At 40.0% G+C, this 18207-nt stretch overlaps 2 protein-coding genes across 5 annotated transcripts in view; one reads left to right on the top strand and one right to left on the bottom strand.

Moving 5' to 3' along the window:
- Positions 1 to 6603: 6603 nt before the first annotated feature.
- On the bottom strand, positions 6604 to 7287 carry LOC148718118 (uncharacterized). The gene has a single exon (XM_088742451.1). The coding sequence runs from the start codon at positions 7285 to 7287 to the stop codon at positions 6604 to 6606; it is 684 nt and encodes a 227-aa protein (XP_088598577.1).
- Positions 7288 to 14106: 6819 nt separating this feature from the next.
- Positions 14107 to 18207, top strand: part of LOC111340468 (putative ATP-dependent RNA helicase DDX60) — a 28247-nt gene continuing 24146 nt past the window's right edge. For 2 of the 4 annotated variants that reach the window (XR_015994518.1, XR_015994517.1), the window contains exons 1-3: positions 14107 to 14331; positions 16509 to 16648; positions 17795 to 17914. Coding sequence is in view for 1 of the 4 variants with exons in the window: in XM_088742730.1 (XP_088598856.1) it covers positions 16510 to 16648; positions 17795 to 17914 (259 nt within the window). In the remaining 3 variants the exon portion in view is untranslated. The remainder of the gene's footprint in view (positions 14332 to 16508; positions 16649 to 17794; positions 17915 to 18207) is intronic. The other 2 variants (XR_015994516.1, XM_088742730.1) reach the window with 2 other exon arrangements.

Raw genomic sequence — 18207 nt, 5'->3', positions numbered from 1 at the left:
TTAATTTGGTAACCTTACTCATGCAACTTTTTCAGCCTGAAAGCCTGCCAGGCTCAATGCGTGTCGGAAAACAACACAAGGTCGGTTTGTGCCCTCCATTCTAATTTTCCAATTTTGACAAGAAAGTTTAAGTTACACATTAATGTTGATTGGTTCCTATCGGAGATATATTTCCTGCTGTCAATTTGACTTTTTCCACAGGTTTAATTTATTGATTTATTTTTCAAAAGTTGGTTATATTTAGTAACAGAAATTTGTGTCGTCTGATTGTGTCTGTAATTATACTCTTCATCAACAGATCGCACTCGCTGCGCGGTCGCCCGATTTTGTTCATCATTCGTGTGATTACAGATCGAATTGGCTCCACCTTATCCTATTAACCTTACTAATTGATAAAAAGTGTCTGTTTGTTTATACAAGATTTCAAATAATCACTAACGCAACTTATCATTGATTGCTAATCGAATAGCTGTGTTTATCTTCTGTTCTCAGTCATGTGTTGGAGTATGTTGATTACAAAGCCCTCTGTTGATAGACTCGTAAGCACTTTAAACGTCACCGTTTCACTATTCACCACAGCGATTTTTGTTGACCACCAACTTATTATTTCGCGAGGAGACTGGAGCACTTGCGTGCTTGCATGCCCACACTGCCTTGTGAAAGCATTGATACTATGAAAGTCTTAAGTCTTACTTTTAAGTGTTCACAATGCACAAACAAATAAAATGTTGGGTTCAGCAAAATGTGGTAGATGAAATCAATGCACTTTATTCTAATCATTTCTAACCAGACATATTAAACACATCCTAAATGATAAACTCAAACATTATCGTTTGTAAAGTTGTCAAGTGGCGGACATTACGTTTACAGGAAAGGATTTATTGATGACAACTTTACAAACCATAATGTTTGCAAAATAAAACCTTGAGAATGACTTATAAAGGTTTTTTCTTTTTTTTAAATCCTGCTATCACGTCAATCTTAGTAGTCTTTCTTCCACTTTTGGCAAGTGATACTCTTTCATCAAAGGTTTCACCAAAGCATGATACCGTTTCAGGTGTAATGACCGTCGAATCGAAAATATTTATTTCTACGGAGCGCAACAAAACTCAAAACATTGTGTGCGAGCTTCTTAAACCGAAGATGCTTTGGAGCCGCGACCAGTTGATTTTCCGAGTTTCAAGTCCCACAAACGGCAGCAGAAGAGGCTCTCCCCCGCGTACACTCGTGAGTCTAAAACAACTTCCCCGGAGTAAACTCTACTTAAAGACTCATCAGAGGAACGATTAACACCTGCAATGAGTGTCGAAGCACAAATCAAAGCATCGAATTGCCCAGTTCTAATCTGAGGAATCCGGCGGCCGCTCGCTCAAACACGCGCATGTAAACTCGTTATAGACCTCTTTCTTTTTTGCTTGGTTTAGCATATCAGCTGAGATGTCCAGAGCACATAAGTTTGTGTATCCAAGTTTCTTGAGCTCAACTCCTATCAGGCCTGTTCCAGCTTAAGCGTCGACGATTTAAATCTGATCCTTTGGCTTGTCCTGGAAAATGTCCTATATAGCTATAGCGTCACGCAAACATTCGGCAAGTGGCTTGTGATAGACAGAGCTAGCCGCTAAATGTTCCTACATGATGACAAAGTTCAAGCTCTCAGAACTCTCTAAACTGATACCTTGAGATGGAGTTCGCGTGTTCTATCAATGCGAAAATAGTATAGCATAGCCTGTCTTCCTTAACATTGAAATCCATCTTTTTATCTACTTGAGGAAAATACTAATTATTGTCCACATAAGTAATATATTTGAAAGGGACGTGTAGCTTAGTATATTTGGCCACGTGTAAAATAAACCTTAAGTCAGGATCATGTGGCCTCCTAAATCATGTGCCTAATGCATGCGCAGTTTGAGGGCCTCAACAACGGAATTTTCTTTTGATTAGCTTTTGATGTTTGTTATAATTCGACTGCCCCGAACAAATCATACCCCAATAACACAAGAAAATGACTCGGCAGGAGATCGAGCCGAGAGGACTGTTTCTTTAGAGGTTCGGTAACTTTACGGACCAAAACACTGATATATTTTCATTCAAAATGAAGATACTGCCACTATAGTTTTGAAACTCGGGCAGTACAGCCTTTAAGCTAATACCTGCATTGTTATACCCTTGATTCAGATTAAAAATATTGCAGTGGGTTCGTTAATAAGCTACAAGGACTTTCGAGGAACGGGCCTATAAAACTCAAAGAATTCTTGATCAGGAGTCCGACGGGTCAACCAATGTACAGCATTGCCTTCTACCCCTGAACAAGAACGCTCTCACCATTAGACTATTGTTATTTCGTAGAGTACCTGGTCATACGTTCTTGACCTTTCATCATAGATATGTATTATTTCGTCGTCGGTTGTTTCTTTGCTAAGGTTTCCTGTTTTTGCGCCAAAATACTTTGTGAAGCCGGTTTTGGACTGCTCTTTATCCATTCTCTACAGAGACAAAAGATGCAAAACATTTCCTTCAGTTGTCTATAATGGCTTATGATAATCACCATGAAAGCGATACGTTTAGTACCAAGAAATGTTTATGACATGTTTGTTGGTTCATACGTTATCGATCGTGCAATTATCGAGACTTGAAGCACGCGGGACGGTTTACTGAGAGCACGAGAGATGCGTAAGAGTTGCTCGCAGCGCAGCTCCTTGAGTGCTCTCCAAACTTCTCATGTGATTTCTATCTCAATGATTGCCGAACTGAGGTATGAACCCATTGCTTTATAATATTGCCAACGCAATTGTCTGGTTGTTAAGAAACAAATCGTCTTTTGACCAAAGCAAGTTTTAGTGAAATAAGAACAGTTCAATCACTTTCTCCAAAACTGGAAAAAAAGGGATAGATTTAGTCAAAATGAAAACAGAAATGAATATTTTAGACAAAAGTCGCACAGCGTACTTGGCAGTCAGATTTCAAAGCGATTTGCACATTTGTCCGGTTTACCAAATAATAAACGCTTACTATGACCAAAAACTACTATAGGCGAGGCAAAGTAGATTTTGAGAAAAAGGTTTGTAAAGAAATACCAAATTTATTATCTAGCAGCGAAACAATTTGTATTTAGTAAATTACAAGAATTTGCCCTGCCGTTCGAATCAAACAGTTTCAAATCTGGGATAACACGTCCCTCGGACAGGTTTGACAGTGTCTGATCTTTGTGTCTCGCAATATTAATAGACACTCATGCACCTCTCCGATCGCTCTGTCCGTTTATACCTACCTACAATTTTGCAAGGTCTTCTAACATGTGCCTGAGGAGTTAAGGTTCCACTGAGATTTATAACTGAACAAGACGCATAACTGCGTGAACTCGAGCTTGTTACGGAGTCTCGAACTATAATACGTGCTCGGTAAAATATCCAGTGAACTCCGTCAATACTCGTTCCTTTAATCTTGATATGCAATACGCGAATCCGATAGGCGGTTTTCTACTGGTTTTACTGCTCGTTATTTAGATTGACAGAGGCCTCCTCGATCTCATGGTGCAACTTCTTTTGTAATGTTTTCGAGTGTTTTGTTTCATACTTCAAAAGCTCTTGTTTGTTTGTGGTTTCATGTACACAGTTCTGATTAAGTATGCTATTTTCAACCTCATTAATTTGCATTCCCTTCACCTCAAACTGATCATTGTTATATATACTTTGGAAATAATGTACTAAGATATTCAGTGATGATAATTCGAGCAGCACACCTGTACCCTGAGGATGGCTTCTACCAAATAAAAATCCTTTGCATGCGAATCAAATATTTAAACCCCACACTATCACAATGATTAAAATATAGCGGCAACAGCAGTACACCCTACTGTTAATACAAAATTGGTGTAGTTTTCAGACATAAGTGATTCAAAAGCTCTTTGTAAAGAAGTAAAGTACTGATATCCTTCTATTCTGGTTTCTTTATGTATGGTGCCCGTGTAGCTTTCACTGTATTGAAGCTGATAGTCAGTCTCAAACACATTCAACATTGGTGGTAGTTCTCTCAGCATTAAAAATGACTGTCTGGCTAGTTGAGACAAACATGAATATAACTGATTTCCAATATTCATCATTGACAGTAGATCACTGGCAGAATCGATCCTTGTATGATATTGTAAATAAAATAAATCAAACTTATTGCCACAAATTGTTGTCCTGAATTTTGTCCAAATACTAGCTCACAGTCTTGGCTATATGATGCTGTCAACTAAATTTACAATAGTTAGATATGTTGGTCTCGGTCTTCCAAAAAAACATAACTATACTACAAGAAAACAATGACAAATACCGTCTAGCTTTGAATTTCCACTTACTTATCCTTTGATAAACCCTCCTGGAACAATTCAGCAAAACCTTTTCATGCTGTGTGATTTTATTTAGGTTTACACTTATGTTTTTCAATTTTTGTAAATTTTCTAACCTTCATATGACTGTAACATTGCAGCTTGGAAGACTTTGGTATACCTGGAAGAATACGCTTGTAAACAAATTCCTTCTGCTCTTATTCCTCAGACATTTTCGAGTTCGTACTGGTATTCTACTGGGTTCTCGATCACGCCTAAATACGCGAAAATGTCTACGTAGCTAGCTGATTTGATATTGCATAATCCTCGATAGAAATGACGTTCATTTATAAAAGTTCGCTCGTTCACTACCCCGAACTGTATTTACCTTTGTACGTGTTTTATCGTCTTAGACCCTATACTATTCACTCTTTCTTGGTTTAGCGTCAACACCTTCGATAAATCCGCCATTGCTCAACCATGTGCACATTCTATGCTGACTACGCATGCGCCTCAGCACGTACCCTCACGCGTACTCTTTGGCGACACGGTGATTTGTGACTGAACGACGACACTAAAAAAGAAGCCCAATTTATAACCCAAGCATTCTGCAAAGTCCGAGTAATAAGTTCCCCTTGACAAATGGTAAGCTTATGGGCAGAGGATATGGATGCTTTTAAACATTTTTTACTTTTTCGTTGATTAAATCGTGACTGCAAGATGAGTCCATGTTGAGGCAAATTAAAAAATTAAACGAGGCTTACCTGTAAAGAGAAACCGGAGTTAAGCACCGGCCTAATGGGCCACTAGGCTCATAAACAGACTTTACCCCTTTACCTATAAGGTGAAGTTTGATCGTAATTCTACAAGTCAGTGGTCAGGAACTAAGAAGTCACGTGAGATAGCGCGCGGTAAGTAAGCAATCAGTTTTGAAAGGTACCTGCTCATGTCATTAAAGTTGTCTATAGGGTAGGGTATCTAACCCCATGTGATAATGGTAACAAGGGTGGGCACGTGACTTCTTCGTTCCTGACCAACGACTCGTAGAATTACGATCAAACTTCACCTTACAGGTAAGCCTCGTTTAATTTTTTAATTCTACTTTGTCATTGGTCTACGTCACTACAAAGTCACGTGAGGTTTTTAAAGCTAATGACAATGGGCACTATCTGTATTGTCGTATACAGATCAAATAGATAAGTAAGTTGATAAACATTTTATTCAGGGCAACTCGCCGAAAAACAACTAAAATTATTAGGTGTTTCGACTGGTTTATTGCGGAACTTTCTAAATGTTCCTGCATTTGTCCATCCTGCAGCATTCATGATCACTTCCACAGGAACATTAGCAGTTTTGGCTGCTGAGGTCGACGCAGAACGGGTGATATGGGCACCATAGACAGTAGTGTCAATTCCTGCACTTTCTAACACCTTTTTTAACCAAAGACTAATAGTCTCTGTAGAGACGTGTTTGAAAGGTTTACAGTAACTTAACAACAATTGTGCATTACTTGCTCTTAATGGTTTGGTACGACAAATGTATTCTTTGATGCAAGAGACAACACACAATTTATTGTCTTCAAAAGCAGCCAAGCAGACTCGTCCAAGGTGTTTCCTTGGTCTTGAGGTTTTAAGTAACGTTCCAATGTAGAAAATGCAATTTTCATCAGTTATCAACATGGATTCTGCATTAAGTGCTTGTATTGTTTGGCATCTCTGGCCTGAACATAAAGCAATAAGCATTGTTGTTTTGAGTGTCAAGTCTGCTAAAGTGAGTTCAGTCAGTGGTTTGAGGCTTCTTAGGTATTTTAGTACAACAGCAACATCCCAGATCTCCTTGTAGCGTGGGAGGGATGGACGACTAGAGTAGACCCCCTTTAACAATTTGACCACTAAGGGGTGATTTCCGAAGGTGCGCTCCCCTCCTGGGAATATAACTGTTGACAATGCAGAGCGGGCTGTGTTGATTGAGCTGTATGAGAGGTTCTGTTCATACAGTTCACCTAAGAAATTCAAACTATCTGTGACAGATGCTGAAAGTGGATGAATCTGTTGTTTATTACAGTATTAAGGTGTGATTGGTACTGTTTTTGTGTTCCAGGTCTTCATGATTGGAGGGTGACATTGGTAGTTGTTTCTGAAAGGCCCTGGCTTGAGAGGAGTCCCCTGATAAGTGGCATAGTAGCAGTGTTAGGTTCTTGTGTAGCGGGTGAAGAAGGTCTGGATCCGATGGCAAGATCATTGTGTTGCTCTTCCTAGGCAAATAATGGGAGCTGTAATTAGCATACGCACGAGTTATGGCCACCAGGCCTGCGTAGGCCAATGAGGTACCACAATTAGGCCAGTGGCCTTATCTTCATTAGCTTTCCGCAGAACTTTCTGTATTATACAGAATGAGGGAAAAGCATAGAAAAAGTACGTTTCCCATGATATATGGAGAGCATTTATAGAAAATGCTCCCGGGTCAGGCTGATATGATACAGATTTGTCACATTTATTGTTGATTCTAGATGCAAACAGGTCAATGCCTGGTTTCCGACCTATGATATCTACAGCCTCATTAAATATGCTAGGGTTCAGGCTCCATTCTGTCTCTCGACGGGTTTTCCGCGATTCTGAGTCAGCGATAGTGTTATCAACCCCAGCAATGTGTGAAGCAGTGAGCCAAATATTATGCTTTGTGCACCACTTCCATATCTCAATGACTATACTATTAATTAAAGGAGAGTTGCATGTTCCCATTTGGCCTATACATGCCACTGCAGTAGTGTTGTCAATGAGAATGCTCAGTGAATGTCCGGTGCTTTTGTCCTGGAAGGATTTAAGGCCAAGTAAGACTGCTTTAGTCTCTAGATAATTAATGTGGTTTTCTGCTTCTGATGGGGTCCAACACCCACCTGTTGAGGTATCTTCCAAATTGCAACCCCAGCCTACTTTTGAGGCCTCAGTTGTCATAGTTAACATAGGCACTCTGGACATTGTGTAGCCACCAGTTCAGATCAAAGCATGCTGCATGATAGATAGTCATGGGGGGGTCAAATTTTCCTTTGTTGGCTCTTAGGGCTTCAGTTTTGTCCATTTCTAGCCACCTATAGTGCAGGGGTCCAAACATGACTCCTGGGAAGCTAGATGTCAGTAATCCTAATACCCTTGCTACCTCTCGGATAGATGGCGTAGCCTGCTCTAAAAGGTTCTGGCAGGTAGTCTTGACTTTGCAAAATTTCTTAGGTGTGAGAGATACTCTCATAGTCCGAGAATTTATTATAAACCCAAGGAACACAAGTTCTTGGGTAGGTGTAAGCACAGATTTTACTGGGTGAATAGTAAAACCTAAGCTATTGAGTAATGTGACAAAATCAATAATATTTTGAACACAGAGTTCATAAGTATCTGCTTGCAGGTAAGAATCATCAATATAACCTACTGATAGGTTCCCCATTTGGCGAAGTTTGGAGTATGCAGGTTTAAGGATCTTATTAAATTTTCTTGGGAAAAATGCTAAACCATTCGGGAAGCATGTAAATTGACAAAGATTACCCCTCCATGAGAATTAGCAATAGCAACTGAATAGTAACCATATTTAAGATCTATGCTAGCCATAAAGCAGCCAGGTGTGACCATTTCGATTGCAGTCGCAATTGTATCCATCTTGAAGTGATAGTATTCAAGATACTGGTTTAGGGATTTTAAGTTAAGAATCATACGATAGCAGCTGTCCTTTTTTGGACGTAGGAAAATAGTTGCAATGAAATCATGTTGTTCTCGAATTGTGGGTTCAATAATTCCTTTTTCCTGTAGTGCAAGGATCTCTGAATCTATAAATCGTGCTTGTTTATCAGACCATTGTGGTTGATAAGGAGGTTTAACCTGCATCGGTATGTGTGTAAAGTTCATACTGTGCCCTTCAACCGTGTCTTTCTCGTCAGTTGTCAATGTTTTCCACTGGGAAATTTTGCCAGTTATCTGGCCCGCTCTGAACGTTAGAATCTCAAACCTGCAGTACTCCAGAAATTGTGGTAACGTTATGTTTTAATTGCTTACCGTAAGAGTGGGCATTTGTTTTTGTATTTCTTTGTTTGAATCTCGGCACGCTTCGTGCGGTTGTAATTGGAGTAGCTCTTCGTTTTGTGGTTCTGCCGTCCCTGGGTCGGCGGTGCACGATATAAAAACTGCTTGCCGTGATACCTGCCGTTAATGTTGCTCTGTCGCTTCTGCGAGTGGGATGATTTGCTGGCTGTGGAGCCAATTTTATTAGCAGCTCTAACATGAGTTAGCAGGGTCTGGAGTTCGTCTCCAAATAGTAGCTCTGTCACTGGAATGTTAGAAGAGCAAAGGTCACCATAGTCCTCAGTGTGAAGGTTGGGCTTAATTTCGCCTCCTCTGACTTGTGAAATTTCATAACTTGCATGCCCGAGCAATTGCAATGAATCAGTTGTCACTACAACTAAGTTATTAAGCTCTTTAGCTATTTCTCGGTCGACTTTTGTCTTAAGTTTCAACAATAAATCAGTTGATTTGACAATTGCGTATGCCGCCTTCGAAGTGGTGGTTTGTAGGCGGGAAAGCTTGAGACCTTTGCCACGAGCTTCTCGTGGGAGTTTTGACCAAATTTCTTCATTCACTTTAGACAATGTGATAAGCTCGGCGCAGTTGGATGATCGATGATATTTCTGGCTTTTTTCTTTCATCTGGTCTTCCGAAAATTTGTATAACGATCCTTTATCGGAGATTTTGGCTAATTTCTCAGAGACGGCTGCAGCTGTCTTCTCCGACTCGTCCAGTGATTGAGCGATATCGTCTAAGACATCATGTTCCCCGGCAGATTCTTCCGCCTTACTAGTTTGGGATGGTTCTCCTTCATTAAGGAGATAATTTACATCAGTTGAAATACCTGATTCATGCGAATGGAGCGACTTTTTACTCATAGCAGATGCATCTGAGTCGTCGGCCCCATGAATACGTTTGAGCGATTCGTTCATAGCAGCCATATTTCGGCTTAAACTAGACATCATATTCATCATGAGGGCGTATGTATCCTGTTGTTGATCGTCAGAACCAAAGTCTTCGTATTGCAAGAGTTCGTTTTCATCTTTTTCTGTCATTATCCTGAGAATTAAGTCAGATAAAATGTGTATACGGGAGACCAACTTTCGTTGGACTGTTCGCTTGAAAACCGAACGCAACTGATTGCTTGCTTACCGCACACTATCTCACGTGACTTCGTAGTGACGTAGACCAATGACCAAGTAGAATTAATTCTTTCAGCACGGTTTATTTGATGGACGTGCGGATTTCTTCGCACTATTTTTAGTTTCGTTTTTACATAAAGTGATGCTGCGTCTTCGGGTTATTAAGATTCAAATAAGATGACACTAATTTTAACTCGTGAATAGGTTGTATACAAGTTAGAGAAGTTCGATGTTGGAAGAAATTATCTCTATGAAAACTAATAGGATAGCATTCCAAATCACTGCTTGAATGAGCTATAAAGGTAGATTTAAAGAAAAAACATAAGACTGCATCTGAGGGTCTCCACTAAGCCGTAAGACAGCCAAAAGATTAGCCGTAAGGCCTAAAATTTGCCAATTTTTTAACCGTTAGTCGTGATGAAATTCACCGTAAAACGTTTCCTGATGACCACGATGGAAAGATATCAACCGTTAGCCGTAAATTGGCCAAAATTTTTAACCTTAAACCGTAAAAGCCGTCAACCCATGAGGACCCTCACGTTTGCAAGGTTGGGACGTGGAGTAGGTTTATTCAAAATTTCCGTTTTAACTTTGTTAAGGAGAGTGCCATTATTTTCTAGAAAGCGTTGTGTTATATAATTACTAAAATTAGAACTGAGGAAGTTTCTGGAACGCTTAGTCATGCATGCTGACTCATTAAGAACTCTTAATCTCCAGAGACATGAAGCTCAATAGCAGATGGGCTATCTGCGACATGACGATAGAAACGGAGGACGCGAAATTGTGAATCCCATCCAGTTTTTCTTGCCACTTAGACCACTCCACTAGAAGCTCTGATGGCAGTACATCGTCCCAACCAATGGTTGGGTTTCAGGTGACGTCACAAGCTTTGCTGAAGTTAGTGTCCGCCATGTTGGTGTCCTTCGGGTGTCAAATTTATGAATAATTAGTCGATTTCTATAGTGAAGCCCTCTCTCTTATCACCGTATTATTTCGCCAACTACATGAATATCCAGGAAGAAAAAACCGATAAAAGTATCTGGCATTCATCTTAAGGTATCCCAGTGCTCTCTGAGTATGCCGAAAGCTTAGAGATTTGGAAGGAAAGATGTTTGCAAAAGATCTCGGTCATTGGGGTTGACCCTGCAAGCATACCAGCCGAGAAGTTCAGTCCAAAATGCTTGCCTCCTGTGGAAGCGTCGGACTTGCTGAGTTACCTCGTTCTTGAGACCAGCTTCTACACCAAGAAGGAGTTCAAGGCGTTCAAGAGTCTAGAGGCATTTAATCAAATGGTGTCGGGGTTTGTAACCTCAGTTGTAGGCAAAGTAATCGCCGGCAAGTATGCCGTGAGAGCACGAGTTTGGCATTCACAGCATATGAATGATCCTTTAGTGAACATTTGGGTCATTTCCGAAAACGATGGGACTATTTTGTCAGCCCATTGCTTGGGATGCAAAGCTGGACTGGCTGAGTCATGCTCACATATCGCGAGTGTTTTATTCATGTTAGAGGCAACTACCAGAATTCATGGCAAGGTCGCTGGGTGTCACGAAAACTCAGACACCGAAAACTCAGGTCCCTCGAAGTGTTCTCCAAGCTTCCGAAGTGCTCCATAATTCGATAGTGCATAGCATAAAGCATGAACCAATTTTTTTATAATATAACCGGTGGAATAATGCAACAAATCCGACGCGAAAGACGAACAACAATATCAAGAGTGATTCTTCAGTGAGGCGAATCGTGACGGCGCTGATGCCGAGTCTTCTTTTGCGTTGTTTTTGTCTTTCTGCCTCATTTAAGAACTCTAACCCAAGGGTCGCAAAATTGTCTTCGTTTTGGGACTGGTGGGCCGAGTCTCTGTTTGTATCCATTATTATCGCGTAATATTTAAGAATTTTAACAGAACGACAACAAGGATCTGTGCGACGAAGTAAAAAAAGGTAAACAAACGTCCTTTTCGGCTCGTCAAAATCACGCCACATTTTAGTACTTTGGTGTTGGAGCGAGCGCATTTGATCCCGTTAACTGTCAATGAAAAGTTCAAAATTAACGGGAAAAATGGAGGAAATCTAAGCTAAATGAAGTCTTGTGTCACTCTAAAATGTTTTAATACTCAACCATAGGACGATTTTGCGAAACGTGCAACTTGCGGCCTTGCTTTTGCTGCTTCAGTTGGATGAAGACCCAAAAGGTCAAAATACTCGAGGGATTACCAGGAGTGATCATTAGTTGAGTTTATCTCTTGAATTTTCGAGGAGTCTGAGTTTTCGGGGTGTGAGTTTTCGCGACACCCCAAGCTTACTTGCACTCAGGTAAAATGCTCATGGATTTTGCCGACATAGGTCAATGAAGTGCCGTATGCGAGGGCTAAAGACATCGATTTCTCATCGGCTAAGAAGCTCAAAGAAAAGCTCGACCAAAAATTCGAGGATCTACAACAGCCGCAAGCCTCGAACAATACAACAACTTCTAGTTCCTCCTGTTCTTCCCCTTGATTTGTGATGATCTTAGGTATAGCGCATTAGATCATATATATATATAATGAGCTTTGCGCTCTAGAAATAATAAAATTATTAAATTATTATACGAAAAAATCCTTAGTCTTTATGCTTTCCACTTTTGCTCGAACAGCCAACAATAATGCATAAAACCATCCCTTCTTTCTCACATGAACTCTTCGTTAGATACAGTTTGTTTACGCTCGAGGGACACCAAGATGGCGGATAGTAACCGTTGCTAAGGTATTGGTCACGTGGGTGAAACCCAAGGATACAAACTGTCATACCTGCTTAGCATTTAAAGGGATGGTCTAAGTCACAGGCTCCAATAGTACACACCCCACTAAAACACTGTCAAACTAAAAAGCCTGGGGGCTACATTGATTTCAGTCCCAGGGGAGAGCGGAAAAAGAATTCGGTGACTTATTAAAATTGACCTTCTGGGCGTCAGCTTTCGCATGTAGTGTCACGTGACTTACGATGTAAACAAACCTCCAAAGTTCGGAGATTGGTTTCACTCACGTGTAGGAACTTCTAGTCGCTATTTCAAGTTTCTGTTGATAAAGCCGGTTTTTCGCATGATCTATAGTCTCTAAAATTCGAATATCGAATAGAACATCCATTCTTACCCACGTACTGTACGTGGTCGGACCACGAGTCGCATATTTTGGCGAAAAGACACCCCGGACCGTCTGTTAAGGCTATAAACGAAATGGTTATGACAAAAAGATGTGCTTATGGTACTTGTAGAAACGATTCCCGATACCCCCAGTCTTGGAAAAGAAATTCAAATGATGATCCAATTAAGTTTTTCCATTTTCCTGGGGCAGTTAGACAAAACTGAGAGACGGAAAAGAAATTCAAATGATGATCCAGTTAAGTTTTTCCATTTTTCTGGGGCAGTTAGACAAAATGAGAGACGACAAAGGTGGATTACTGCATGTCATCGCGGTGACTCGTCCGTTTGTACGAAGAATAGTTACATTTGCAGTGTACACTTTGTTGGTGGAAATGGTCCAACAAAACAGTATCCTGTTCCAATATCAGCTGTTGCCAGTAAAGAAAAGGTAAGTCTGTCGGTTTTTCTGTTTATAACACTATTTGTCGCTTGAAATATTGCGTGCCGTGCGTAGGTGATGCGGCTCAATCGCAAAAGAAAGGCATCTGATGAACGTGAAGCAGACAAAGACAGAAGAAAGAAAATTTTCCTTGAACGATATGCGGCGAAAACCCTATTGACCCTTCATGTTCAGCATTGACATATGAATTTGGATCACTTTCATACATCTTTAGATCCTAAAGAATAGCTAAAATGAATGTGCCATTCTATATTACATAATTTAGTAGAAGTCAAGAGAAACTACTAACATGAAATATCTGCCTACTTTTTTGGGTTGAGACATAAAACGATTTCATCCCACGCACTGTACACTGTACCTTTAAGAAGATGATGTCCTAAACGATTTTGCCGACATAACGATATTTAGATTTAGATTAGATTTGGATTCCTATTTTGCTTAATATCTCGCTTACCGTGAGCAATCACTTCTGATATTGTTGTCCGTTTTTCGCGTCGGATTTGATACACAATTCCACCGGCTATGTTATAAAACAATTGGTTCATGCTTTTAGCTATGCACTATCGAGTTATGGAGTACGCGGGAAGTATGGAGAGCACTCAAGAAGCTAGAGTGGCCCTTGGCTATCGCCTCGGGAAACTCTTACGCTTCTTTCGTGCCCACCAAACTTCCCGAGTATTCCATAACTCGATAGTGCACGCTAAACGACGAGTCGTGCTCCATTGGGCATGCGTGATAGCATCGAAGCCCGTTTTCCTAACTTCCGGTAGGTCACGTTCACGTTCTCGTCGTCATTGCTAAAGGTCCCTAAGCAGCCTCCTACGACGAACTGAAGTCACTGTAGTCACTCACTCTAAATTCTAAATATCCGTAAGCGGTAATTGCCTCAGTTTTTTTTAGTTAATGATTCAAAGATGTCCTTTGTGAATATCATTTTTCCCCTCTTGGAAAAGTTAATAGTCTTGCGTACCCATACTTGGAGAGCGTGACACAATACTCGCAAACAGGAAGTCGACTGGAATTCTCAGAAATCCGTGAATTCTTTCCCCACGTTAAGATTTATCGCCTTTGTTACGCTTTGTGGTCGTCGTTCATAGGACCCTACTTTTTGGTGAACTTGTAGTATTCAAAGGTTCCTACTAAAAGTTTGATGTTTTGTAGCATGGTGAAAGAGTGAAAAAAAAAGATAATTCTTTGAAAGTCACAAGGTTTTAAACGGCTGCTACGCGCCTACGAGCTTCGACGAAGGTGCCTCAGGTAAACTTTGCATATTTAGAGTAGATTTTCGGGTTTTTCTGCTCTCCTCCCGATTTCTGTTGGTATTTGGTATTTCTAGCTGAAACCTACGATTGACCGAAGTTTGTGGCGATGAACAATTTCTCGCTTAAGTCTCGTTTCAAACGGACGACAACACTACGGCGGCAGCAACAACCAAGTCCACCATGCCGTTTAAAAAAGAACAATTACTCATGAAATTTGTGGGAACAACCCATGTAAAGCAACGTTTCCCTCAATGAGATAATCAAGTTTAATGAAAATGATAAATCGAAAGTGACTTCGCCAGATTTGAAATGCAGTGTAAAAATATTATTGCGATAATATTTCCGTTATTCGAAAATGAAATTCGCGGCCATAGGCTATCGTAAAGGCTGATAGTTTCGAAAGAAACTGTTTGGGGCTGCGTCGGTGGGGGTAACGAAATAATTTGAATATACGTATGATGCAGTAGATAGCGCTATTTAAGCAATAGCGAAAATCAGGCCTGTACGGGATTCGAACCACTGACCTCTGCGATACTAGTGCAGCGCTCTACCTATTGAGCTAACAAGCCAACTGGGAGCAGGCCGTTAACTTAAAATTTATCACTTTCACGGGTTTATTACGAATCAACTTAACGGCCTGCTCCTAGTTGGCTTGTTAGCTCAATTGGTAAGAGCGCTGCACTAGTATCGCAGTGGTCAGTGGTTCGAATCCCGTACAGGCATGATTTTTTTTCAGGTCTGATTTTCGCTATTGCTTAAATAGCGCTATCTAGTGCGAGGATCGTGCATCATACGTATCTAATACCGCAGTTCAAAATATATGAACTTCATATATTTCATTGTATCTAATTTGAATATATCAACAAAGTTGAAATGGTAAATTGGCCACCGTTACGATTATAAAAGCTGACGTTTCAAGCGTTAGCCCTTCGAACACATATGCTATCGTGTTTACAACCTGTTCCGTGGTTAAACGAATGGTCAAAGACTCGTTTCTCGTCTTCCATTAAACAAAAGTTTCGCAAGACAAATAAACTAATATTGTTTTAAAATAGTAACAGTAAAAAGCTCATCATATTTGGCTCGTTTTAGATATTTTCATATTGGATAGAAAACTGAAACGATATTGACATTATCAGATTATGTAAAAGTCACGTGAATCCCACATGGCTGGTCTCATTGTCATTGTCCCCTTTCTGTCAATAGAAAGCGAGAACATTGTCGGTAATGTAGGGCTGGAAACACTCGTCATCATAATATCTAAACTAATTATAATTTGCTATTTACAATAAAAGCGGCGGTTTTTTTAAAGTCTGTCGGGAATTTTTTACTTTCAGTTAGAACAGAGTTAATAGAGGGTTAGAAGATCCCTATACTTTTCACTTGAAGCGTGATTGGGCGATTTTTTTTTCTCGTGAATCGTGATTTGAATTTTTTTTTTTTTTCGTGAATCGTGATTAAAGGTGGTAAGATCTTTTCATGTCCACGTAAACGAATTTTCTTATTTAAATGTGACCCGTGAATTAAGAGCTGAATTGAACGTCACGGATTCATGAACCATTTTGTTTCGCGCACTCAATTTCTGGCTATTTTATTATATTTCTTAATGTACATATTGTTCTAGAACGACTGTGGTTAGGTGTTGACAGGAGCTGGACTTCATGTGGATCGACAGAAGTCGCAAAACTGACCTTTACTGGTTCTTAAACAACCAAGATGAGACATTACATCATCTTTTGTCGCGTAAAACAACCGCAAAAATAGAATAGTAATATTAATTATATTCAACGTGATTGTCTTGAATTGCACATGACAGTGAAAGAGTTTTAGATATTATTCGTTAAGCGTTAAAAGGCCAAATACTTTTAAGTGACTGAGTTTAACAAAGGGCCCGGTATAAGGGACCCTCTACGATGCGGTCTATGATTGCTCCAATAATAGACTTTAACGATCTTTCGTAATGGGGGAGCGCTCTGTGAGGCAAACAGCACATACCCAGAAAACATTTACCCAAGTAAACTCCCTCGCCCCGAGGTTATTAGGTTTCAAAGTTTGCTTTGGAGAGAAAGAAAGGCAAGTATAACAGACCGTATTGTCATCAACTAAGTTGGATAAATGTTCGGTGTAGTTTCTAATTCAGAGGAATAACCTCAACATTTGTTTTCTATGCAGGATGGCCGAGGGAGGCGAAGATTATTATTCAACATCCGATTTGGACTCGGATGTTCCTGTGGTTGACTCCAGTGATGGCGAAAATGACAGCGACGATGTCATTGAGGATTGTAGTGAGGATGACGATGTTGAGCACCTTTGTAAGAAAACTGATGACAAATCTTTTCTTTGAACTGGTTTTAATGGGTGCAAATGATTATCAACTGAGTTTGCCTTGTGGCTCATTTACTGTAGAGTGCTGATAATCGAATGGAGATGCGATCTATTTCTTGTAAAAAATTAATTATCGCCGGTTGAAACATAATGTTTCGGCTTTCTGTCAATCTACTTATGTTTTTACTTCGATTTTAAGTTTATTTACTTTGATTAACTTTAATTTTAAATTTCCTCCCACTTTGTTACTAGCGCCTAGATCTATCATTGGATAGGTGCTATACAAATGACATCATCATCATCATCATTATTATTTTTATTGCCGGTAGACTTAACATGAAAGTGTAACATAAAATTTCAAGTAGTTGCTTTAAAACGTCTATCTTCATTTTTACTGTTTTGTTCTTGTTTTTTTTTATTATTAATTTTTATTAATGTTTTTATTTTATTTTGTTTGGTCTATCTTTTATGTTATTCATTGATTTTTTTTTTCCAAGAAATACCGGCACTATGCAATTTACGACACAATCCACTGAACCCTAGTATTACAGTTCTTACAACATTTGTACTCCTAACAATGCATCAACCATCATAAAATATTACTCTATCTATGAAAGCGCGGTTCATCTCAATTCTAAGGTTAACTAAAATGTGGTTTCCCAACATGTGATTGTAGGAGACGCAGGCGCCTAACGGTCAGTGCACTGGACTTCGGGTGGAGAGATCTGGGTTCGAGACCTGGCCGGGTCAATGCGTTGTGTCCTTGGGTAAAATACTCACAGTGCCTCTCTTTCCATCCAGGAGTAGAAATGGGTACTAGCTAGTGAATCGTTATAGGGAAGCCCGATGAAATGCTGGGGGGTAACGTTACAATGGACTAGCATCTCTGCATCCAGGGGGAAAAAGGACTACTCCTTGTCGCTTCTTGGAAACCGAGATAAGCAGTAGCTGGGTGGATCGGTTGGCTCGAGAACAGACTTTTCCTACATGTGGTTGACTGTTCCCCTATAAATAATAATCTAATGGTAACAATGAAATAATACGGTTTGCGCAGATTCATTATTCCTTGCACACAAACTGTTTTCTGATAATGTCACTTGCGTAGAAATCTAATGTTGTGGTTACTGCTGTAGCTGGCAGTGAAGAAGAAGAAGAAGACGAAGAAGAATTCCAATTGGAAGATGAGGAGGAAGAGCAAATTGACGACGACGAGGAAAGACAATTTGTTAAAGAGCCAGATCAGCTAAATAAAGGTTAGGTCGTGAAAAATACTTCAACCACAAAAATTAGGACTGTTTTCCAGACCTAAACCATTTATTTTACAATTCCCGACCACAAGGTCGCGTAAATCAAGTGGTCTAAACCTCATTAAAACACAGACAAGCAATGCGTACAAACAAGCTAAACCAAATGTTAATGTTCAGTCGCGACAGGTAGTCTGACTGGCGTCAAATCATTTTTCAGGCGCGCTAAATGTTCCCACCTCTAAACGAACGCATTGCAGATAATGTTGCATATTCTGCATCCTTGTCGCTTTGGTTTTGGG

Source organism: Stylophora pistillata, chromosome 13 (assembly GCF_964205215.1).
Source record: "Stylophora pistillata chromosome 13, jaStyPist1.2, whole genome shotgun sequence".
NCBI classification, from domain to species: Eukaryota; Metazoa; Cnidaria; class Anthozoa; order Scleractinia; family Pocilloporidae; genus Stylophora; species Stylophora pistillata.
The sequence above is the reverse complement of the archived record's forward strand: the minus strand, read 5'-3'. Positions and strand labels throughout refer to the sequence as shown.

What these genes read in the sequence shown, in the direction of transcription:
- LOC148718118 (XM_088742451.1), bottom strand. Translation starts at nt 7,287, where the DNA reads ATGTCCAGAGTGCCTATGTTAACTATGACAACTGAGGCCTCAAAAGTA.